This window comes from Mustela erminea, chromosome 11 (genome assembly GCF_009829155.1).
Source record: "Mustela erminea isolate mMusErm1 chromosome 11, mMusErm1.Pri, whole genome shotgun sequence".
Lineage (NCBI taxonomy): Eukaryota > Metazoa > Chordata > Mammalia > Carnivora > Mustelidae > Mustela > Mustela erminea.
In genome coordinates, this window is record NC_045624.1 from 15478118 (window position 1) to 15502924 (window position 24807).

The following is a 24807-nucleotide window of genomic DNA, read 5'->3' on the forward strand; positions in this document are numbered from 1 at the left end:
TGTGCAATGTGGAGTTGCTCTGACCCAACTTGGGGATCTCCCACCTGCCAGCTTTTATTGTATTACACGTGGAAAACATACTAAATTGGGCATTTCTTTCTTGTTGGATTCCATGCCTACATGCCTACCCCATCTTCTCTCCAGGCATTTCCAGTGTCCAGTGGTGGGCCAGAATCATACGTGGACATCTTCTTCCAGATGTTGAAAGCCAGTCCTGAGTTTCCTAGAGTTCAAAGCCAAAGGTTTATAAACAATGGCTCCACTGATGTTAAGTCAGAACTTCTCTGAGCAAAGCATCCTATCTACCTGTGCCTTTTTAGGAAGAGGTCACACAGAAGCAGTAGAAAGCTTTCATGCACACTTGTTCTTAGCGCTCTCTACAACCCCTCTGGGAAAAGTGGGAGGCTGTGGACAGAGCCCCACTACAGCGGCGCTCTAGAATTCCTTTCTCATGGGCGGCCTGGTTCTGTTCATTGCACTGGGCTTCGAGAGTGCCTCTCAGTCTTCTCGAACCATGAGATGTCAGTTCGGTTGATTTTTTAGTGTGTAATTAAGCAAGGCCAGGGTCTTGGCCTCACTCCACGCATAGGCCAGAGACCTTTTCTTCCTTCTGTAGCGAGTGTTCATGGTTCGACACTCTCAATCCCGAGGAAGCCTGGAGGGGATCACAGACTGTTCGGTTCAGGCAGCTCCTGCTGTAGGACAAACTATTGGAGGCCTGTGGCCCTTTTCAAAGTTGCCAGACTATTTTATGGCATTTATATTATGATAAAAACAAAGAGAAGGCCTGGTTTTTTAACTTCGGAATCCCGAGCGCTCGGTCTACTGAAGAGCCAGGTTAGGCGGTGAGAGAAAGTCTAAGAAGGAAGCCGCCTGCCTGTCAGAGAAAGATCCTGCTTGCGCTCAGCCCGGAGAAATGGGGCTGCCCAGAGAGGGAGACACATGGTTGGATGACAAGCCGCTCCCCTGGTGTCCCTCTAGGTTTGTTCCTGGTTTTTAAAAACTGTTTGAAATTCCTCCTCTAGGTTGATTCCTCGTGCCAGACCATTATACCTAAGATCAAGCTGGAGCCCCATGAAGTGGATCAGTTCCTCAACTTCTCTCCGAAAGAAGGTCCGTCTGCTCTTCCTGGCTTCCTTGGGGTCCCGGATGGCGGGGTGCAGAGAAAGGGGGTGTGGGAGAGAGTGCTGGCGTTCACATGTAGCACAGGCATCGCCTGCTCTCTGAAATAGCTCTGCTCTCAAAAACCTTGGTTCTAAATACAAATGTTGAAAGCTAAATTTTAATTTCCCCTCTGTGTCACATGGTTAAATCTTTTATCTAAATATTTGTATATGCTTAAGGCTTTTATGCTAAGTCTTGTATTTTACTTTTACTCCTAGCAGAGGTGTTTTTTCCCCAAACTTTTATGGTCAACTATGACTTGGGTGCTGGTGAACAAGGCAAGTGTTGCCTTTCTGGGTGTGAATGTATGAATCAAGCCCCATTCTCTGTTCTGCGGGCCTGCGCAGTAGAGGCCAATAGACAAATAGCCACAAAGGCACCTGGCCTGTTTAAAGCAACTCAGTTTAAACCCTTTGTCAAGTGAATCCATGATTTGATCATTCACTGTTCTTAAATGCTGACTTTGGAGGACAGTAGTTGCAAGGAGCCTCTTTCCTAGTTACAAATTAGTTCATGCATTCCAATGTCGTATTCTAAGCTGTCATACTTTTCGCTTTTTCTTTATTTGCATCAGTTTCTTTCTGACTTCTCCCTCTTGTTCTCAGATGAAGCCCATACTGGGGAATCCTGAACACTGACCACCCCCCCACCCCCCCCACCCCACCCCTCACCAACAAGTGTCATAAAGTCTAAGGAGGCTTTTTTGGCCTTTTTAAAAATGGAGATACCCCTGCGTGGGCCCTGTGCTTTAAATTTTGTGCCTCCAGACCTACCGTCATCTTTTTATTGATGTCTTCTGGACGAGGTTAGGACAGTTCGTTAGTGTGGTCGACAAACAAGAAAGTCATGTTTGCGTTTGTCATAGAAAATGTGTAGGTGTTACAAATGAGCAGCTCTCCTGAAAGCATAACGCCCTTCATTCTGCTAGGAACTCAGGATTTTATCTGTGACAGTTTAATCAGGGCTGGTATTTGCCTTTGTTATCAGTAAGAAACGATTACATTTTTGAAATTAACAATATCGACTACAACCCATTTAGAAACAATATATCTTTCCACGGAGTATTCTCCATTAGTGTTTTCCGCTTACTTACTGTTCTAAAGTAATTCCTTTCTTTTTCATGAAGACAATTCAATACATCTTGCTCTTTTAGTTTATGTTACCATATGCTTCAGAAAGTGTCCTAACTGTAACAATGATGGTCCAGGCTTCAGACTCAGGGATCACTAGAGAAGAAACATTTCAAGAGTAACGTAAGTGGCAGGCAGTCCTTCCTCATTATCCTAGATAAACAGAGAGGAGGAAATTCAATATCTTAGAAGCAGTGGAGCTTCTAGGCAAAGTAGCTTGCTGTCCCCAGACCTTTCAAGTAATCTGAGACTGGTATTTCAAGTGATATTTAGAAATCTGATACCGAGGCACCTAGAGCCAGGTCAGAAGCTCTTAATAAGCAGGAACAAGGAAATTTGAGTTTCTCTCACTTTTCCTGATGTGCCAGTTCTGTTTTTTTTTTGTAGAGCACCTTCTGCTTGGAAAAGAAAAAAATATTAAAATAATTTGGACTGTGCTAAGGGAGAGGGGCAAGTAAGCTCTAGGTGCAGTTGGCTAGTTCTGAATGTAACAGCATGGGGTGGCAGACAGCAGGAGCCCCTGATAGGTTTTGCTCTTGGGTTTTGTTGTGGTGGTGGTGGTTTTTCCCACCATTGTTAAAAGATAAACTGAGGCATATTAACATTTTTAGGAGTTTATTGGAGAAAAAGTGTATTCAAATTGGTAGCGCCAAACCACAAGGTGTTGGGAGTCTTCCACCATTGGGCACTCAGGAGAGACTTTGTTACTTTGTTGGAAGCAAAGTCAGGAGATCCTTGAGTGGCTGTTGTTTAAAGCCTAGTTGGTTCTCTGTGACTGGTTGCCCTTGGGTTTCAATTTGGTAACCTTGATGTGTCTACAGGCATCGATCTTGGTTTGTTCACATAGACCACAGCATGAAAGACACCTCGGTCCAATGGCCTCTTTGTTGAAGCCATTGGACACCTTGGTTGACACTCTCAGGACTCTGTTCTGGGTGGGAGGGGACGGGGGGTGGGGAAGCATATTAAAGGCCCCTGGGACCGTTGACAGTGATGTTGGCATTAGAGATGCAAGGATTATTTTAGAATATTCCTTAGCTTTCGAAGTGCCCACAGACTGTACAAAGCCCAGGGGGCTCTTTGGCAAGACTTTGTCAGAGAAAAGGGGAAGGATCTAGTGAAGGTACTATGTTAGAAAAAGAGAGGAAGGCGCAGAGAAAGAGCTGTGTGCTGTGAACAGCAGGGAGGGCGGGGCAGGAGGGATGACCGGGAGGCACAGGACTGGCTCTGGGTGGGATCTGGTGGGTCACTTGTGTCTCAGAAGGCCCTTCCCACCTCAGGTGGTCTCTGGTTACAGGAGAAAAGAGGAGGCTGAAGCCTTTCCATGACCCCAAGCTCTCCTCCGGCCGAGCTGCCCCTTTGGTACTAAAGGGCTCAGTTGTCTTGGGGGCCCCGAAGCAGTGTGGGGTGAAAAGCTTACCCAAGGTTATGCCCCTTGGCTCAGAAACAGTGGCTGCCTCTCAAGGTGCTTCGGCTTAGCAGGAATAGAAAGGAGACCAGAAAAAGGAGAGCTCTTTTGTCCATAAGTTTGAACTCAGAGTGGATTGTGCCTTCTGGAGCCCATCCCCGCTGCCCTGGAGATGTGTGACTGATGACACCGACTGTGGCTCACACGTTCCAGCAGACAGCCTGTCAGTGACTCCCTGAGGGGAGGCGAAGGGACTGTGGAGCAGCAAGGCTCCCCCAGCATGCACGCGCGTGCACACACAGACACACACAGACAGACACACGCGCCCCTTTTCCAGTGCCTCCCTACCTAGCTACAGATGGATTTAGGATTTTCTGAAGGAAGAATGTCAGGCGTCTTGCCTGGGGGCCCTGCCATGCACATTCCTTCAGAAACAAATGAGCTTTTCTCAAAGCAGCCTTTGGGAATGCTCTTGGACTCCAGGTTTTGCTAATTTTTTTTTTTTTTTTAAGCACCTGATCCATTAACATGGTTCACAAGTCAAAGGATATAAATGATAAGAAGCAAATACAGTGAGAAGTTATGCGCCCTGCCACGGTTTACCCTAATTTCCCCCAGCCCCCAAGAGGTCATAATTTTATTGATTTCTTATGTATTTACCATGTTTCTTTATGCAGAGACGAACAAATAGGAGTCTGTATTCACCTGCTCGCCTCTTTCATACAAAAGGAGGGCTCCTTTATATACCGTTCTGCACCTTGATGTTATCCCCTCCCCCCTAACAAAATACACTGGAGATCTTCCCCTATCCGCACACGCAGAATCTCCATCCCTTTGTTCAGCTGACCCGCGTTGGGCTGTGTGGACGTGCAGCCGATTGACCACCTCCGGGTCCTACTTCGTTGCTGTCTGATGGATGAAACCCGCTTTCTTTCCCTCAGCCTCCGTGGAGCACCTGCACTTACCCCCCACCCCTCCCAGCAGCCACAGCAGCGACTCAGAGGGCAGCCTGAGCCCCAACCCCCGCCTGCACCCCTTCGGCCTGCCGCAGACCCACAGCCCTGCCAGAGCCGTGGCGCGGGCCCCCTCGGCCCTGTCCAGCTCCCCTCTCCTCACGGCCCCTCACGTGAGTATTTCGCCGGCAGCTCTTACCCTTTGGTCCCTTGGAGCTTCGCTGGGAGTGGGTGTCCTTCAAGGCCACTTGACACTTGTTCTTGTAAGGAACTCTTAGGTTTAGTTGCTAAAGCAGGGTGATAGCCACCTTGAAGAACACTTTTTAGACCTGCCTATTGGGGCGCCTGGGTGGCTTAGTGGGTTAAGCCACTGCCTTCGGCTCAGGTCATGATCTCAGGGTCCTGGGATCGAGTCCCGCATCGGGCTCTCTGCTCAGCAGGGAGCCTGCTTCTCTCCCTCCCTCTCTCTCTCTCTCTCTCTCTCTCTCTGCCTACTTGTGGTCTCTGTCAAATAAATAAAATCTTTAAAAAAAAAAAAAAAAAAAAAAAAAGACCTGCCTATTGATCTCGCCATGCTAACACCATCCTCTGCCCTTTCCCGGTGCACATGCCCGTTACCGCTTGTTTGTTTCATTGGACGCAGCCAGAGCAGAAGGGGTCACACTGTTGTGTTGTCTTCCTCCTCAAAATCACATCCCAGATACTTACCATCACTTTTGGTAATACTGTGGCCTATGATAGGAAATAACTTGTTTTTCAAATAAGCAGTCTTTGATGAACCTAAAACTTTGTCCGAGATGAAATGTTTTGTTGCTGAAAGCTCAAAAGTGTAGTTTAACCCTTTCTTGCCTGTGGTACGACTCCCAACCCAGAGACTTGTGTTCGAAAGCACGAGTCATCATTCATCCCTAATGTGTATAAGGGCGCCGTGTCCCCGATAAAAATAGAGACAGAGCATTAACATTTTGCTATTCTGAAGAATTCATTGATTTCTACGAAATCTGAAGAATGATAAAATTCTTATCAACCATATTGAATTTATATCACATAGAGAACATTTGAATGAGATGAGATATTTAAAAATTTTGTAAGAATCATCTCTCAGTTAATATAATTTTGACGGTGTAAAGTCAGGGTGCCCCACGGAGTTCTGGATCTGTGGCCGTGTTAGGAAGTCCTCCCGGTGTCACAGCCCTACAGTGTCTTGTTTGCGCTTCTTAATTAGCTCTTGGTATCAAACCCCAGTACTTCTACTGTATACTGGGCACCTTGACCTTTTGCTGTTTCAACAACTCCCTATCCATTCTAGACAGGACAGCATCTTCAAGTGCTTTTCAGAATACTGCCTTTTGCTTGGAAAGCCCTCCTCTCTCTGTGTAAATCATCCCCTTCCTTTTAACCCAATGTCAGTCTCCTCTCCTACCCTTAAGCCTTTCCTTATCACTCACACTCATGTGTCTCTATCCCCAGATTCTGAATGCACCTTGAGTTGTATTACAGCATTCCGTGTGTATTAATTCAGTCTCAGTCTTGATCACAAGCTATGATTTGAGAGATGCCTTTTCTTTGGAGTGTTCCATGACCTTGAATATGGGGCTCAGACGTTGTTGGCGCTCAGCTTCATCATTCTATGATGGGCTAAATGAGATGAACTATTGTCCCGGGTCTTCACTGCTGATGGACAGTCTGGGACTGTCCGAAGCCAGAGACTTCCATGAGATGTGCCTGCAGGTGGATTTCTGGGAGCCCTGGCCCCTTAGCTTTTAGTGGGGGACAAGAAGTGACCCCTGGTATGTGGAGAGCATCTTGCAAAATTGTGTTTTCAGGAGAACAAGGACACTCTTTCACCAAGAGCTCCAAGTGAATCCCCCGTCACTCCCAGGCCGTGAAATCTCGAGATGTGGGAAATGAATCCTGTAATGTTTCACCCACTAGGGTACCTTCTGGGAATTGATGGGTGGAGGTTTCTTCACCCTTTCCCTTGAATGATAATCCTTGGTTGTGTTCTCCATCTTTGCTTCCACTTCAGACTACTCATCTCTCACCTGAAGCATATGAGCACCCTTTCCTCTCAGAATTTTGCAAGTTTCTTTTTTTTAAGATTTTATTGATTTATTTGACACGAGAGAGAGAGATCACAAGTAGGCAGAGAGGCAGGCAGAGAGAGAGGAGGAAGCAGGCTCCCTGCTGAGCAGAGAGCCCGATGCGGGGCTGGATCCCAGGACCCTGAGATCATGACCTGAGCCGAAGGCAGAGGCTTAACCCACTGAGCCACCCAGGTGCCCCTGAATTGTGCGTGTTTCTTGAGTGTTGCCCACTTGTTCCGCTTTGACCCTTTTTCTGCCCCTTAATCTGCACAGAAACTGCAAGGGTCAGGTCCACTGGTCCTGACAGAAGAGGAGAAGAGGACCCTGATCGCGGAGGGCTATCCCATCCCCACCAAATTGCCTCTAACAAAATCAGAGGAGAAGGCTTTGAAGAAGATTCGGAGGAAAATCAAGAACAAGGTAAGCCCTTTAAATCGAGGTGCTTTTGTGATCAGAGACCATGACAAGAATTAAGCCTGGGTCCCCCCAATCCCCCTCTTCCCAGTGGCCACCACTGGCCCATCTCATGGAGGGAGGACAAGGGGGACAAGGCTCAGTCTTGCCCTTCCCCTCAGTGGGGAGCAGGAGCACAGTCCCCACGGACCCCCGTGTTCCTCCAGTCCTTCCACCCGTCCTCTGTGTCACTGGGTCCCAGACTGGGTGCGCCTGTTCCTTGGTGCCCATGGGGATCCATTCCGGGCTAAGAGGAAAACATTAGAACGCCCATTAATATTTTTTACATCAGCCTTTTACATTTCTGTTTTATGATGTACATAGTATTTCCTTCTTGTGGGCATGTGTATCATTTATAAATAATATGGGTGTTTAAATTTTTTTTACTAGGTTTTTGATTAAAAAAAAAAAAAAAATCCTGTAATCTGCCATCCTGTGCCTGGATTTAGTAGTCTCCTAGCCCTAGGTCCCTACAGGCCAAATCAGGACTGGTGAGTTCAGGGGGCATGGCTAGGGTACAGATAGGCCAGAAGGCAAGAAGAGACAGAGAAAGAAAGAAAAAGAGAGTTCAGTTAGCACTCTTCGTCCCTGTGCAGAACCAGGAAGGGGGTTATGTCTGACCAAGCCCAACTGCCTTGGTGTACATGTTCTAGTTGAGCCAACTGAGGCCCATGGAGTTGAAGTCATTTACTGAAGATGACATAGATGGTTTGTGACCCACATGTTCTGTTCTGACTCAGGCCTGCCAGGCTTCCCATGAGGGGCCCACTTTGGTGGGAACTAGTGACCACACAGGCTGGTTGAAACCAGGGAGGTCAGAAGAGATGAGTCACAGATGAGCCAGCAGGTTATCTCAATGAAGAACGGCCACAGAAATGAGCAGGACTCTGGGGATTTCTGTGCAGAACAGACTCCTCTCTTCCATTTACACACAACTGACTTCCGGAGCCGCAGGAAGTTAATCCTTTCTTCTCCCCTTCTGTGTCAGATTTCTGCCCAGGAAAGTAGGAGAAAGAAGAAAGAATACATGGACAGCTTGGAGAAAAAGTAAGCCTCCTGCCGAAACTGGGTGTGTTACTGGGTGATCTGCCTAGGAAAATGGGAGTGTGCCAAGCTTCTGTTTTCAGGGAAAGTGGATAAAGTTCATTCTGGCCACCATCAAAGCCGGTTGGTCCATCCCCTAGGTCTTGCCTGCCACCTAGTGGATTTGAGAGGGGGAGGCTTTACAAGGACGGCCTTAAGTTCAAAGATGCGCTCAATCTTAGCAGGCGTTGGTACCACAGCATTTCTAACCAGAGTAAATCCTCGAAGGCTTCCTTGCAAACAAGTGCAAATATTAACACTCATTCCCGTTCCTGGAACTCTCCTCAGAGGAGAGGCACTGTTTCCGCCGAAAGGAGCAGTGCTAATTCATCCCTCACGCCCCAGAGAAGGCGCGTGGGCCGTGCAGCCAGTGCCGCCGGCGTTCCTTACTTTCCGTCCGCTGTCATTCATGCTTCGAGCTAGCTACTACCCACAAAAACACTCGAAGGCACCCTTTGTTCTTCTGAGTAGTCCAGAATATCAGGAGGGCTGTCGAAAAACATGAATGAGACGCAATTTTGTATTAGCCTTAGAAATACAGTTCTCCGCTTGACCAACAAATATGGTCTAAGATGGAAATGAGGCCTCTGACCCGGAAATGAGGCCCCTGACCCGGAAATGAGGCCCCCGACCCGGAAGTGAATCTTCCTGTGTGTCTGAGGAGAAGAGTAGATTCTGGCTGGTTCTTGACATTCCTACTGGAAGTTAGTGTCTCTACATTCCTAGGTTAGGTGTTGGTAATTGAGTATGAAGTAGTCCTATGCTGTTCCATTATTTTCTGTAGGCTTCAGGGTCAAGATGGTCTTTAATGCCTCTGGGAGGCATGTTCCTGCAGCTGGATTCCTTGTCTTGAGGCCTTGTGTTTTTCTCCAACCCCCTTGTCTATCCCTATCAGTCCTTCTGGCCAAGACTACAGCCAGCAGCATCCAGGCTCCTGTAGATGAGGGAGATGAGTGATGGACATTGAGAGCAATAGGGATGAAATAAAAGAAATCAAGGTTGGAACACCCTAGGACTTTACAGTTTGTACCATCCTTATTCATTTTCTTGTTCTGAGGCACGTGTTACTCATCTCTCTCTCTCTCTCTCTTTTTCTTTTGTCTTCTTACCTTTCTTCCCAACTGAGGTTGGCTAGGCTCTCTCCCTCACTTCCCTAGAGTAGCTGAAGCCCAGTCCTCCTTCTCCAAACCCCACCTGCATTTGCTCAACTGATACAACTAATTGTCTTCTCTCTTGCTCCTCTGTAGGGTGGAGTCTTGTTCAACTGAGAACTTGGAGCTTCGGAAGAAGGTAGAGGTTCTGGAGAACACCAATAGGTGAGTGTAGCTAGCGTGAAGAGCTGTTGAAACTGCCTAATGGAAAGTGGGGGGGTGGGGGGCGGGCAGATCCAGGACCAGAGTAGGAGGAAGGTATGAAGGCACTCGGGATGACCATATTCCACACACGCACTCTTGTATACACACACACTCTCTCTCTCTCTCTCTCTCTCTCTTTACTTTTCCTAAAATACATGGCAGGAAGCTTGGAGGAGAATAAGGATGGTAAGTTTGTTTCTCCTGAAAAAGACATTCAGCTTTAGAGGTGGACGGGAGGGACTGGCCTCTTCATTGTCACCCAGTCTTAGTACCAGATGGTGTTTATTCGTGAAAGGAAAAGAGGACACCAGGTTTGTTTTTTTTTAAGTTACAGTGTATAAAAATTAATGACATTTCAAACCCATTTAAAAAAAACATCTGTAGGACAGAGTGAGTTAACAGGCTCTTCTAGTCCTTTCTTGTCAGGTGTTGTTTTTAGCGCATCACAGATGTCAACTCCTTAACCTTCCAGCAACCCTATGAGGTGGTCCTATTAATATCCCCATTATATAGAGGAGATCACTGAGACTCAGACGGTTAGGTGATATGCCCAAAGTCACACAGAAAATAATGGAGTTGCATTTGAATGCAGGCAACTTGGCTCTGGAGCCTAAATGTAGGAGAAGTGTATTGAGTGCTGTCCTGGGTCATATGCAAGAGAAAGGGGTTGAGGTATAGGATTAAGAAAAAGGGGTTAAGGTATAGGGTTAAGAGTTGGGGAGTTTAATCTAGAATGTGTGTATGTGTACGCAGTGCCTACTACACTTTAAAAATTAAAATATTTGTTAGGGGATCCTGTTGCCCTTAGTTGTTACAGATCTGACAATGCAAGCCGAGAAAAATAGCCTTTTAGGTAAGAAGAATATTACTTAATCATTTCAAGGCTTAGCATTAATGCCTAATAATGATTTTGCAATCGTTAAGGGATCAGGTTAAATCTATTTGCCTGTCATTTGATAACACTAAATTTGGCTCCCGTCTTCATGGTGCGATGCTTAGGCAGCAGGCTTTTCTACTCCTAAGCTTAAACTACCATCAGTGGGAACATCGGACATTGTAACCCACTGGACTTCCCTCTGCGTTTCTGGGAACGTCTGTGCTCAAACAGCAGGTCGAGGGCAGTTGCCTCAGGTGCTCCACAGAGGATGGCAGAAGTAAATAAACACCCCCGGCTCCAGGTGCTCTCGCCTTGATCCCCTGCGGCAAAGGGGACGGTTTCCGTTACCGCTTTAGGGTTCTGTTTTCATGGTTCCCTGTGGTCAAGTAGTCTCCTGAGGCTTTGCCCCTTCTTACCTCCAACTTCACTCCTGCCGTAGTAGATCTCCGGGCCCTGAACCCCTACCAGAGTCTGTGTCCACCTGTTAGCGTCCTGAACGCCCGTCCTAGCACTTACAATGCACCATGTTCACGAGTGGGACAAATTCACATTATGAACTGGTGAAAGAGGAAGAAGAATGTATCCAAGATAATCCTGGAGTTTGATCCAGGTTCGTCCTTGTCGAATGACTCCAGGTGCCAGGTCTTCTCGCAGCCACACGGGGGCAGCAGAGGTGCAGTACGGGCTCCGCTTTGGGGAGCGGGGTGCTTGGGATGAGAAGTGCTCTGCTGCCCGCTTCTCCTAGAAAGGGCCTCTCCAGGATGACCTTACTGTATCGTATTTTTTTAAAAAAAGATTTTATTTATTAATTTGAGAGAGAGAGAGCGTACACGGGCAGGGAGGGAGGGAGTGGGAGAAGCTGATTCCCCGCTGAGAAGGGAGCCATACCTGGGGCTGGATCCCAGGACCCTGAGATCACCACCTGGGCCAAAGGTATATGCTTAAAAGACTGAGCTACCCAGACACCCCCATATTTTTTAAACTTAAAAAGACAGCCCGGTGGGGCGCCTGGGTGGCTCAGTGCCTTCAGCTCAGATCATGATCTCAGAGTCCTGGGATCGAGCCCCGCATCGGGCTCTCTGCTCGTCAGGGAGCCTGCTTCTTCCTCTCTCTCCCTGCCTGCCTCTCTGCCTACTTGTGATCTCTGTCTGTCAAATAAATAAATAAAATCTTAAAAAAAAAAAAAAAAAAAGACAACCCAGGTGCTTGGGCGGCTTTTTCGGTTGAATGTCTGCCTTGAGGCTTGGGTCATGCTCCCCGGGTTCTGGGATCAAATGCTGTGTAGGGCTCCCTGCTCAATGGGGACTCTGCTTCTCCCTCTGCACACCCCCCACCACTTGTGCGCACACTCTCTCTCTCTCTCTATCTCTGTATCTCAAAAAAAAAACAACTTACACATGTAATATATTCCTCATCACAGAAAAAAATCAGAAACTACAGTTCAAAAAGAAAAAATTACAATCTTTTCACCCAGAGATATTTATATTTTGTAATATTTTATACGTGCGTATTTATACATATACACATCCTCTTTCATTAAGAGCTTTTCCCATTTAACAGAACACAGTGGGCATATTTTCATATCAGTGTATTTCCTCAGAGTCCTTATTTCTGTCAGAAGCTGATAAAGAGCCATCGTGTGAGGAACACTGACATAAGGTACATCTGATTCTGTGTAACACAATCTGTGTTTTGCCAATTACTTTTATCCTTTTAAATAATGGCCATGGCGATTTCAATAATATTAGTTATTCTGGAACAGGAGTTACGGGAACATATGGTATATTTGAGCGTGGGGTCAGCCTATCTCATGTTCTTCCCTGTGAGTCAATGATGAGTTTCTTCTTTTCTTCTTCATGGACTGTGTGGAAATTCTTCCCAGCATTTAGCCTATTGGAACCCCCACTGAAGAAACAACGTGCCCCAGGCCTGCTCTGTCTCTTGGCGGCCCTGTATGTGTTCTCTGCCTTCAAAACTCAACCTTGCGGGCAGACAACCCTTCTTTTGTGGCTGACAGTTGACTGACCTGTAGTCTTCCCACAGATAATCTTATCAGGGGACTCCTGGGGTTATAATTTCTAAGTAATTTTTAATGTGTTTTAGCTGAGAGGTCAAAACATGAGCGCAGGGCTGTTCTCATTGAGACAAGGAAAGTGGGTCTGCATCCCTTTGGCGTCTTGCCCTCCTCAAGGGCCTCGCCTTGCTCTGAGGACACGGCACTAACCACAGTGACTCTGTTGTAACCTTGGCAGTCTCCTGCCATCCACCTGTCCCGAAGAGGTGGTGGTTTGGGCATGTGGCAAGGGAGACTTTTGGTCCCTTTGCTCACACAACATTGCGTCAGTGACACGGTGTTTGAACTAAGTACAGGGCTGGGCCTAATGAACACACACCTGTGTTTGTGTTCCTGGCCCTGTTTCTTGGATTATCATCCTTTGGAGGTAGCTGGATAGACACAGAAGAGCCAGGCGTGAACCGGATCCCACATCTCTGGAGTGGGCTGGGGGATCGCGGGCGCCATGATGTCATGGGACCTGACATGGTGGGGAAAGTGAGTGGCTATTTCCTTGTTGACCACATTAAAGGAAGATGATTTTTTCATTTTCCCACTTCCGTGTTACACCCCAAGAGGGACTTTTCCATCTCTCTGGATAAAAATGAGCGCTCCAATTCAGAGTCAATCCTGAATCTTTTGGTTAATGCTGGACTTAGCAATGGCCACCTGGTAGAGTACATTGTTGGTTTCTAGGTGTAAAGACCCTTTTCTCTGAGCTCAGGAAGTTGGAAGGGGATGAGGACGGGAGAGAAAATGAAGAAATGCTCTTAACACTTCTGCAGCCTTACCCGGAGCCTCTCGGAGCAGAGCCAAGCCGTGCGAAAGCACCTTCACACTTGCACTGCTGAGGCGAGCCACTAATTGCGTGCCATCAGGAGATGTGTGAGATGAGAGAGAGACAGCTTCCCAGGGGGCCTGTCTTCCTGCGCTCAATCAGGAAATACATTTTCACTTACAAGGTCTGGGTGAGGCCCGCGCGTGTGTGTGTGTGTGTGTGTGTGTGTGTGTGTGTGGCTGCTGGACGATCATGCTGGCTTTCCCATGTCCATCCCTCACCCCTCTAAGCTGCAGGTCCTCTGGACGGCTCTACCCTCATCCCATTCCAGAGGACTCCTGTGCAGGTGACCCACACCGCTCAGCCCAGCAGTTTCCCATGTCGGCGGTTCTGTTGGCCCTCTGGTTCCATATTGTGTCCCTTGCCTCTGTCAGGCTGTGAGCCACAGGCCCTCTCCTCCTGCCCCGATGTGTGGAGCCATGCGTGGGAGCTTAGGCCTGAATTCCAAGTTAGCACAGACTACCTAATTTGACTTCATTTTTTGGAGGGGGACCTGAGGCACCGTGAGGTTCAGGTCATCCAAATCTCTAGAGGTAGAACGGTAGACCTCAGCCACACTCAAGTTTTAAATTGATACAGATCTTCATTTTTCTTCTGCTGTGCCCCTTTCTCTTTCAAGGACCACTGCCTTCGCCCAGCACAGGGCTAACTTAAACCCGAATAGGAGGGCCTTGCTTTGGACTTGTGTTTTCGGGGACCCTGCTCTGGCTCACCTCTAGCCACACGTCCGTCCATGGGAAGATAGTCAGCAGGCCCAAGGCAATGTTTGCATGTGGAGTTCTTAGTCTACCCCCTCAGTCCTCACCCTGGTAACCTGGGATTCTGGAATTCCCTGCCCCAGGGGCCTTGGGTCATCTCCAGGGCCTGCGTGGGTCTCTACCCCAAGTTTTCTTCTCCGAAGGGTAGACCAAGCCACCAGGGGGCCATCCCCGAAGCTGGGGCATCAGGAGTTTGAACCCGGCTGCTGTGTGCCTGGAATCCTGCATGGGGTATCATGTCCTCTCAGCTCTAACCCTCTCTGTCTACCTCCACTTGTCTTGTTCTCGGAAGCTACACATGGTTCCTGATACAGCTCTTTCCAACTATGTGCACTGGGCTCTCGCCGTGTTCCACCTCTCCTCATTTGTCTACTTGGCCCCTATGCCTGTGCCCATTTGCATGACGCACTGTCACCCTCTTCCCCAGGCTCCCCTGTTCTCTGTAGATTGACCGTCACTGCCAGTCCCCATGCTGCCCTACTCGGGGAGGCCACTGGAGTACTGATGAATGATGTGACTTACCACTGTACAGACCTTCACCTTGCTTTAATTCACTTTCATTTCTCTGGTATCTGTGACTTCTGGTTGTGGGAAGAGTATAAGCTTTCTAATATTTCAAACCTCCCTTTGGGTACCAGACAGAGTTCCCCAGAGAGACTGGAAGGCATGTCAGTATAAGTCTGTGGCAAAGTCAGCCATTCCACAGCCCCAGAGAACATTCTAGAGCTCTCTTGTTCCTGGTCCTGCACAAGTAGGTAATGGAATATCTCACGAGTATCCTCTGGTCCCAGCACAGCGAACCCTTTGTGATACAGCGATTACACAGAAAGAGGAAGGAAAAAATGCATCCTTGTTTTTTTTCCTATTGAGGCCAAAGCCCCATGAACAGCCCTCAAAGCTTAAGTAAAAGATCATACGTAAATATTATGCAAAGGTTAGGGTTTTAGCGCCCTGTGACTGTTATTTATTTGCATATGTCACGCTTCAGTATTTAGAATTCTTGGAGATGGTTCGTGAGTCTCCTTACATCTCGTTATGCAGCGTGTGGAACTTTAAATCATGGTCCACTGTACCCTAGCTCCTCGCCGTCTCCACCCCAGGACTTGGAAGTAGATGGTTTAGCTTTTGAACACCCTCCTCCTAACCCTCAGAAATTCTGAGACAATTATTCTAAAAGACCAGGGTGGGCATGGGGTTGGGGAAGGATTCAGGTGGGATTTTTTTTTTTTTTTTTCCCGGAAGGACACGGGTGCTTGGCTCTTCTGTCATAAAGCGACCTGATATGCAGCCATATATAATTATTGTGCTTGGGTGCACCCGCTGAGTGGCACTTAGACTTTTCAGTTGTAACCCTTTTGCATTTTCTGTAGCAACCCAGGCATCCCATGGGAACCTCTACCCCACACGCGTAACTTCACAACTGGATGCTTATTTACGATGCGTGATAGCCCGCAATCCTGTGTGTTCCAACTGATTGTTTCATTAAAAAATTCACAATTTGGGGCACCTGGGTGGCTCAGTGGGTTAAAGCCTCTGCCTTCGGCTCAGGTCATGATCCCAGAGTCCTGGGATCGAGCCCCGCATCAGGCTCTCTGCTCAGCAGGGAGCCTGCTTCCTCCTCTCCCTCTCTGCCTGCCTCTCTGCCTACTTGTGATCTCTCTCTTTCCATCAAAGAAATAAATAAAATCTTTAAAAAAAAAATTCACCACTGACAACCTGAGTGTTTCCACAACCCACTAATGGTTCATGATGGCGAATTTGGAAAACAACACTGCTCTGATAGTTCTGGAAGGAGGGAAAAGAAGTTCCCGCATCTCTGTAGGAGGCTGACTTTTCCAGAGAGTGGTTCGTGTGCCTACACTCACGGGTGTGTTAGAAGATGTGTTGGAAAATACATCTATCAAGAGTTCCTGGCATAGCACGTTATCAGGAACCCCCAGTTTACTCTTTTTCCCTGGTTCTGGTTTGTTACTCTAGGGGGCAATCAGTAGCTGAATGTTTCAAGTACAAAAGGCAGTAATAACTATATGACCATTTCCTCTTTCTCTCTCTCTCTCTCTCTCGTCCTCTCTGTGTCTCATAAATAAAGGAAACATTTTAACATAATTTTAACATAATTTTTATGTTTAACATTTAAACATAATTTAGAATACTAGATTAAGTGAAAGACAAAACCACGAGGCTGTTGATGTATTCCCAGTTGTGATAAGAGTATGTCTCGCCCTCCTGGCGACTTCTGAACGCTTTGTCCGATTTCCCTTCATCCTGCTCCCAAGATACAGGGTGACGATTTATTTTGGGTGAGGCCGGCTGCTGCCTCGGACTGCTCTTTTACAAGGAGCTGCGTGAGGACAGTCACTAAGTTTATTTTTACATCTCATCACAGGACAAAATCCGCATTTTCAATCAAGAGTTGGACACTCCAATTTAACAAGTTGTGAAAAAATCTCTTGGCCCAGATAAATGTTTGCTACGAGTACTCCTTTCTCTAAATTGAGACCTTGCTCCCGGAAGCCCAAGAATTCATTAAGCCATAATTAGCCATGGTCACTGATGATTTAAAATATAGTAATAAAGGAAAAGTTTATTCTGGGCTGTGCATGCACTGTTGGGTCTGTCCTATGGTTGGGTTTTTATAGCTTTAGTTTTAAAAATAACTCTTCCATTTCCCCTGATGGCTGCCTTTCCTTCAGCCAGCCCTTCGTGCAAGCAGGGTGACGGCCGTCATCCACACTTCCGATGTCACAGGCCATGGCATCTGTCCCAGGGGCATCAGGAAGAATCCCACATCATCTCAGATCCGTGCTTCAGTTAGGAGGCCCCAAGCTTCCCTATAAAGGGCTGGCTGCTTCTGTCACCCATGGAAAGGGGTAGCAGGCACTCTGGAAGGGTGTCTTTGCTTCAAGAAACCAAGAGTACTCCAGGAAGGGGAATTCTCTCCTTCTTTTATTAGCTGAGGAGGTCAAAGGGATTCACTTTGACTGGCTACCTAAAACAGGACTGAGATAACTTGATTAAAACTATGCAGTAGTGGTACCAAGATCTAAACTCAGCCAATCCTCTGTTCCAGTGCAGATGCTCCAATTCTAAAGCCATCCCGTCCATTCTTGCAGTGTCTCAAGGAGGGACAGGTCTTGTAGTTTCCTTTTTCCTAATCAGGGCCCAGGTTTGACTTCCAGACACCTGACGTAGGTCAAGGAGCACCCTTGATTCTTTAACCTCTCACTTGGCATTTCATCTTTGGTATAGCCTGAGATGTGCCACAGGACAAACAATGTCATGTCATTGTTTTTATTTGTATCGTTGTCATAGAAACCTTGTTAGTATGGGTCTCTGATTTTTATTGTGGCTCTGCCATCTGTGGCTTGACCCCTGTTGATAGTAACCTTTTCTTTTCTTTTTTTCTTTTAGAGAGCGAGCTTGAGAGTGAGTGTATGTGGGGAAGAGCAGAGGGAGAGGCAGAGAGAGAAAATCTTAAGCAGGCTTCATGCCCAGAAGGAGTCTGATGGGCTCAATCTGATGTCCCTGAGATCATGACCTGAGTTGAAATCAAGAATCAGACTCTTAACCAACTGAGCCACCCAGGTGCCCCTACAGTAACCTTGTCTTTTCTAAGGATGGACGTATCTCTTCATTGGGCTATTGTTGATATGACATTAATGTCACTGGGTTTAAGAAAAATCTACCTAACTGAGAGGTATTTTGGTTCTTGATTTTATTAGGTTATCAACAAGGGTATGTGTCGTAGCACATTGGAAAGTCCATGAACTACAAAATCAGCTTTTACATATGAGGGCTTCAACTTAGGAATTCCATGTCTTTGAGACAGTTCTTTGGTATCTCTCAGTATATGGGGTTCCTAGAACTCAGTCAGCGGGTGCTCCCTTTTAGTTTCCTTTCCTTATGACAAAGATAAGTGTTTCTGCTGTAGGAATGAATATATATGAGTTTCTCAGACTTGATTGGATCCTTGGAATCTCTTTAGATTTGGGGATGGATGACCTCCATCACTTTCCTTGGGTGAAATCACTCTGAGTTGCTGACTGATGGGCTTCAGAATGTCATCATTTCCACCATCAGCTCAGTTTACTTCCACTGATCCGAGCAGGAGAAGCAGCAGCAAGAAATAGCACATGATCGATCGTTGTTGCTTTCCACCAACATCTCAAGCTTAAAAAAAAAAAAAAAAAAATCTGTTTTAAAACTACACGTTTGCTCATCTCAAAGAGAAGGATTATAGACTGTTAGAAATCAGGGACCATTAAACAACTATTTTCATTTGCAGTGGATTCAGAATGTAATTATCTTGAGTTTGGAGATGATGCGCTGCTGAATGCCAAGTAAACTTCCACCCAACTGGAAAACATCTAGCCTTCCCTGCCCACCCAGCCAGACTTGGATGGTCCTTCTTCCACACTTGTAGCACTTTGCCTCTGTCCTTAGGGGTCCCAGCTTGAGGCAAGAACATCTTACCACCGGTAGCCATGCTTAGGCAGGTCTGGTCTGTGAAGGGTCTGCTTTCAGGCGCCACAATGGAGCGTCTTCAGTCTAGGGCAGGGGGTAGTGATCGCAACCAGAAATTTGAAGGGAGGAGTGATTCCAAGTAATTGATGGATTTGGTTTTCGCAGGAAAGAAGTGTGGGATGATTGTGGGTGAATAAGATTGGTTGGTAAAATAGGGAATTGGTTTCACTTTAAAATCACCTTAAGACTTTGGAGCAAAAGGCAGTGTTTTTGGAAACATCTGGAAAGCTGCACAGACCACAGCTGAACTTGAGTACCTCAGGCTGCCAGCTCAGGCAACAGGGGTGCCCCGTGGGAGTTGAGGTGCTTGGCCCCCCCACCAAGGCAGCCATTGCTTCAAGATGGCTCCTCAGAAGCAAATGAGGAAACCGTAGTCTAGCGGGCAACAAACACATGACTCAGTACCACAGAAGGAGGCCAGAATATGAGAGAAAAGTGTTGTGCCCTATGGCCAAATGCAGGTCTTGGAATTCCAACATACAGCAGGGGGAACCCCGGGGAAAGCTTTGGCGCCAGCACCACTGAGGTAGTCAAGAAAATGGAAGCTACTGCCTGCCACATCCTGGCGCTGGGAGAACGAATGCTCCCCCAGGAAGTGGGTGTGCATTAGGTCACTTAGCACCCTGTTTGGGAAGGGCAGCTATGCCAGCACCTAAGAATAGGGGGCTCATCCAGAGTGCTGGGAGGAGAGGAAAAAGGCGTGAGGAGAAAAACTTGCTGCATTATCTGATCATTTCATTGCAAGCTCTTTTTTTCCCTTTTTCCTCAGCTTTCTAGAGGTATAATTGACAAAATTGTTAGATATTCAAAATAGACATGATTTGAAATACGCATACTTTGTGAAAGTGTTCCTGACATCGAGTTAATTAATGCATCCTTCACCTCACATGTTTACCGTTTTTTGTTTTGCATTTCCTAGTGAGTACATTTTAGTTTCACTCTCTTTGCAAATTTCCGTCATCCAATACAGTGCGACAGAGTACACTTATTCTGTTGTACGTTAAATCCTCTTACGGCTTTTACCAACCTCTCCCTATGCCTCCCATCCCCCACCCCTTGGCAACTGCTTTTCTACCGTGCTTCTGAGTTCAACTTAAAAAAAAAAAGAAGATTTTTCTTTAAAGGTTCCATATATAAGTGATACCATATGGTGTTTTTCTTTCTCTGTTTGGCTTATTTCACTTAGCGTAATGCCCTCCAGGTTCATCATCTGTATTGTCACAAATGACAGGCTCTCTGTATGAGGAATTTAATATAATCACACTATCAGAATTTCTTAGCCTTGAGTAACATATAGATACTTTTTATCTATCTATCCAGCTATCTAGCTATTTATTTATTTATTTATTTATTTATTATTAACATATAATGTATTATTAGCCCCTGGGGTACAGGTCTGTGAATCATCAGGCTTACACAATTCACAGCACTCACCATAGCACATACCCTCCCCAGTGTCCATGACCCAACCACCCTCCCCTTAACCCCCTCCCCCCAGCAACCCTCAGTTTGTTTTGTGAGATTTAAGAGTCTCTTATGGTTTGTCTCCCTCCCTGATCCCATCTTGTTTCATTTTTTTCCCTCCCTCCCCCCACACCCCCTGCCCTGCCTGTCGACTTCCTCATATCAGGGAGATCATATGATAATTGTCTTTCTCTGATTGACTTATTTTGCTCAGCATAATACTCTCTAGCTCCATCATTGTCATTGCAAATGGCAAGATTTCATTTCTTTTCATGACTGCATAGTATTCCATTGTATATGTATACATCTTCTTTATCCATTCATCTGCTGAAGGACATCTAGGTTCTTTCCATCGTTTGGCTATTGTGGACGTTGCTGCTATAAACATTCCTGTGCACATGCCCCTTTGGATCGCTACATTTGTATCTTTAGGGTAAATACCCAGTAGTGCTATTGCTGGGTCGTATGATAGCTCTATTTTCAACTTTTTGAGGAACAGAACACTTAAAGAACATGTTGCCTGAATATACAGAAACCAGGTCCAAATGGTTTGATTATACTTCTAGGTTAACAATGAACAACAACAACAAAATGTACCATAAGGTACTAAAAAGACGTCCATGTTAATAGAATTTAAATTAATCGTACTGATTCATGGGATGAATGATTTTGTTTTGCTTAAATTAAATTCATCAGGACCACACAGCATTGTTTGTTGTTGTTGTTGTTGTTGTTTTGGTTTTTGGGGTTTTGTGTGTGTGTGTGTGCTGTGCACTGCCCTAGTTCTGCCCCAGATCTTAGCCAGCTAGCTGCTATGGCCACCCTGTCCCTGCTTGGCTTAACCCTGGGAGAAACTCATGTCATTGGTGCTTGTCAGGGTGGAGGCTGCAAACTCTGAGAAGACTAGCCTGTCCTTCTAGTACTTGAAGGCTCTTCAGGAGGTAGATTGTGTCTAGAGGCAGGTTCCCCGGGAGAGCCCAGAATTCTGCAAACAAGTGATTTGCTGATGTTTCCAAATGAGCTTGTCTGGCTTTCTGATGTGACATCACAGCATGAATTTGTTGAAAATTTCTGAGACTCGAGAAAAAGCATCTGCTTATAAAATGGTTCCACTTTGCCATGTGCGCGGGGCTTGGGGAAGGAGTGAAGCGAAGAGAAGCTTCAGCTCTCGGCTGCTCACACGGGTTGATCCCAGAGGCACTGATTCAGGAGGCTGTGTTGTAAGATCCTTTTCTGCGGCTTGCAGTGTTCAGAATTTGCAAAGAATGTCACCATCTGCTCTCTCTGTGACCTGATGTCACACAGACCAGAATATAGGATTCTCATCCCAAACCTTCCCTTTTAAGGGTATGCACAGTTGTCCAATTTTAGGGAGAGAACAACTCTTTTTTGCTTCTGCTCCCTGTCTCTTCCTGGAGAAGGAGCAGAGTCTGTGTGGAGGGGATGGTTCCCAAGAGCCCTGGCTCTGAGCATGCGTCTGGTCGGGCAGACTTCTTTGCTCTGTCGTAGTCTGGCTTTGTTTCTGACCGTAGAGATGCTGTGAGCCTGCAAGGACCATAGGTGTGAGGTGCCCCTGGCTGCTTGCCTCCCTGTCATTCTTGGTTTTCCTCTCTTCCTCCTCAAGTTTGCCATCTGAGTGACCATGGCTCACGGATCCTGCCGCCATTTCCAGTGACAGCCACCACCTCTGGCCACTCCTTCAGGTCTCTGTGTTTCTCCTTCCTTATGTCCTCTTCAGGGTTTCCCTTCTCGTAGATAAATGAGATCCGCTGGTACCACCATCACCCACCCAGCTAATTGTTCTTTTTGTTTTTTTTGTTTTGTCTCGGGGACTGTTAGACAAGTCCAAGCATTGTAGGGGATAACTCGGGGCATTCAGCTCTTACACAAAACAGCGCAAGAACTGGACAGGCTGCCAAAGTGAGGGGCACATTCCAAACTCTGGGGAGTCCTGCCGCACGGAGGCTCAAAGGCACTGGGGTCCGTAGTATCTCCCTTCGAACAAGACTTTCCCTTGACACTGCATTCAAATTGAGATGCGAAGCTCTGGCAGCTTCCCTGGAGCCTGGGGACAGAGGTCGCCGGAAAGCACTCTCCTCTGTCTTAGACTCTTCATGCTTTGGTTTGCTGTGTTTGCAGAACTCTCCTGCAGCAACTACAAAAACTTCAGACTTTGGTGATGGGCAAGGTTTCGCGCACCTGCAAGTTGGCGGGCACACAGACGGGCACATGCCTCATGGTGAGTTTCCCAAAGGGACAGCGCCACAAGCGCCCTGCCCCCCCGCCCTCAGTCACCAGTCTATCCCCAACTTGCCACATCCACGTCCACGTGGGGTTGGAGGAGCTGTGTGGCTCACTCTGATGTTCCCCGGGGTTGACCAGTTGGCCCAGTCCAGCCTGGGGAAGGGGAGTCTGAGTCCCTGCACTTCCCTAGCTGTTGCCGGGCTTGAGGTTTGCTCTGGGCTCGTTTACTGACAGCTCCCGGTGCTCCCTCTTCCCCCTGCAGGTGGTCGTGCTATGCTTTGCTGTCGCATTCGGCAGCTTTCTTCAGGGCTACGGGCCCTATCCTTCCGCCACCAAGATGGCTCTGCCCAGCCAGCATTCTCTGCAGGAGCCGTATACAGCCTCTGTCGGTAAGATGGCACTAGACAACTTATAAAGTGTCTTGTTTCATTTGTCTGGAGCTTTCTGGAAGCTCATCTTTCTGAGGGAGGTCTTATGAGAAAGTCTTATCTTTAAAAACTGGTAGACGCGTAGCTTCTCTCTTGAAGGGAGGGAAGAAGACACAGCGGGTCTGGTGCCCAGGCATCTGGCTCCCTTCTTGTGCCCCTCCTGCCTCAGCCTGAGGCTCCACTGGGAATTCTCTAGAGCAGAGTATGGCAGAATACAGTTTGCAGATTCTTGCTCTAGGCAAATTCTGAGGTCTCCTTTTTGAGCTCTGATAAGGGGGAGGGAGGTAGATTTGGCGGGGTGGGGGGAGTAGTAGGTGGAGGGGGGACATTAAGCTTTCCCTGACATTTTAAAGGACTTCCCTGGGTTTCTACTTCTATTCATTGGAATTGTATGTTGCCATAGTTAAGAGTTCGTGAAATGAATCGGTCTGTCTTACAACACATTATGACTAAGATTTAGAGAATTTAGAGACTCAGGTGTTAGAAGTGTGATAACCTCACCTAGTTCAATGATCCCTTTTAGGTATGTAGGAAATAATGAAGTAGCCTGTGGGGATCATAACATATACACAGATACCTGCACACACTAATAAGAGCAAGTGTGGAATTGGGTGCTAGATTGGCAGCAGGCTCAGTCTTGCTGTTCTGAAACGTCTCTGATCTTCCCCGGGTGGTTATCTCTCTGCCAGGTTTATGACAGAAATGCTAGCATTTCAACCACATAATTTCAGTGATCTCTTGGGAAATTCTTTTTTTTTTACCCCTAAGGGAATGTATCTGTAAATTTAAATGGAAGCCAATGAGAGCAGAGTTTCTGTGTTGTAGAAAATTGCTACAGAGCCATCCAGCTCTGCAACTCTCCTATAAAACAAAGAAACTGTCTCTGTCATTTGATTTATGGCTTTGGCTTTGGGGCTTCTCTCTGGTTTCCAGATGAAAATGCAGTTTTCTGCCCTCGTGCCTTCTCTCCATGCAAGATCAACTCATTGGAAATGTTTCTTGTTTTAGCTGGGCTGGACATCTCCAAGTATTTGACTCCCATTCTTCATGACTTGTTCCCCTCAGATGGTTATGGGTGGGCAAGGAGGGGAGTTTTATTTTCAAAGCAGTGGGGATGGCGGTTTGCTTCATGTCTATTTGCTTTCTGTTGTTCTTGCAGCACTGGATAATTGATATAATGTTTCACTGCACAAAACTCTGAAACCCTGAAGCCTTTATGGAAAGCCAGCGCCAACAGGCACCCTCCATTCTGGGCAAAAGAACCCACAAGTTGTCATCTGTTTCTGGCCCTGGGATAGGATAAACCCTGTGGTCTTTCCCTAACACCTATTCCTTTGCTCTGTCCTCAGTGAGATCCAGAAATCTGCTGATCTACGAGGAACATTCCCCGCTGGAAGAGCCGTCCAGCCCAGCCTCAGCTGGGGAGCTTGGGCACTGGGACCGAGGATCCTCTCTGCTTAGGGCATCAGGCCTGGAGACCAGGCCTGATGTGGATCTTCCCCATTTCATTATCTCCAATGAGACCAGTCTGGAGAAATCCATGCTGTTGGAGCTACAGCAACACTTGTGAGTCAAGTACACATAGATCTGGCTCCCCTGAGGCGCGCATGATGGGTTGTGGGTTGGCAACCTGGAATGTGGGGTGTCGACTTTCCCATGGGCCCAGTCCAGGTCTTGTGCTCTTTCAGGACCTCTCTCCGGGACCTGGGACTCTGGAGAGGCTACTACTTGCCAACAGCTGCCCTTAACAGAGATGGGGTTGTGGGGGGAGTGTGGTGGTAGAGGACCTAGGATGAGCTGCCCTTGTGTCTGCTTTGTCACTGGGGAGCTGGCCATGGTGGCTTGACTCCCTCCTTCCTCCCCTCAGAACCTCATATAGAAAAAATACAGCCCAGCCGAAGCGGCGCGCTTACCATGCAGACGCAGCCTCAGGACCTTTCCCTCCCTTCCTCCCACTAGAGATGTGTGTATGTTCTGCTCGATGTCAG

The 24807-nt window shown here is 47.2% G+C and overlaps 1 protein-coding gene across 2 annotated transcripts in view; it reads left to right on the plus strand.

Moving 5' to 3' along the window:
* Window positions 1-24807, plus strand: part of CREB3L2 (cAMP responsive element binding protein 3 like 2) — a 112573-nt gene that overhangs the window by 81052 nt on the left and 6714 nt on the right. For both annotated transcript variants that reach the window (XM_032306124.1, XM_032306125.1), the window contains exons 4-11: window positions 1026-1113; window positions 4644-4828; window positions 7016-7162; window positions 8184-8242; window positions 9526-9594; window positions 22287-22386; window positions 22654-22780; window positions 24169-24385. In XM_032306124.1, the coding sequence (XP_032162015.1) occupies window positions 1026-1113; window positions 4644-4828; window positions 7016-7162; window positions 8184-8242; window positions 9526-9594; window positions 22287-22386; window positions 22654-22780; window positions 24169-24385 (992 nt within the window). The remainder of the gene's footprint in view (window positions 1-1025; window positions 1114-4643; window positions 4829-7015; window positions 7163-8183; window positions 8243-9525; window positions 9595-22286; window positions 22387-22653; window positions 22781-24168; window positions 24386-24807) is intronic.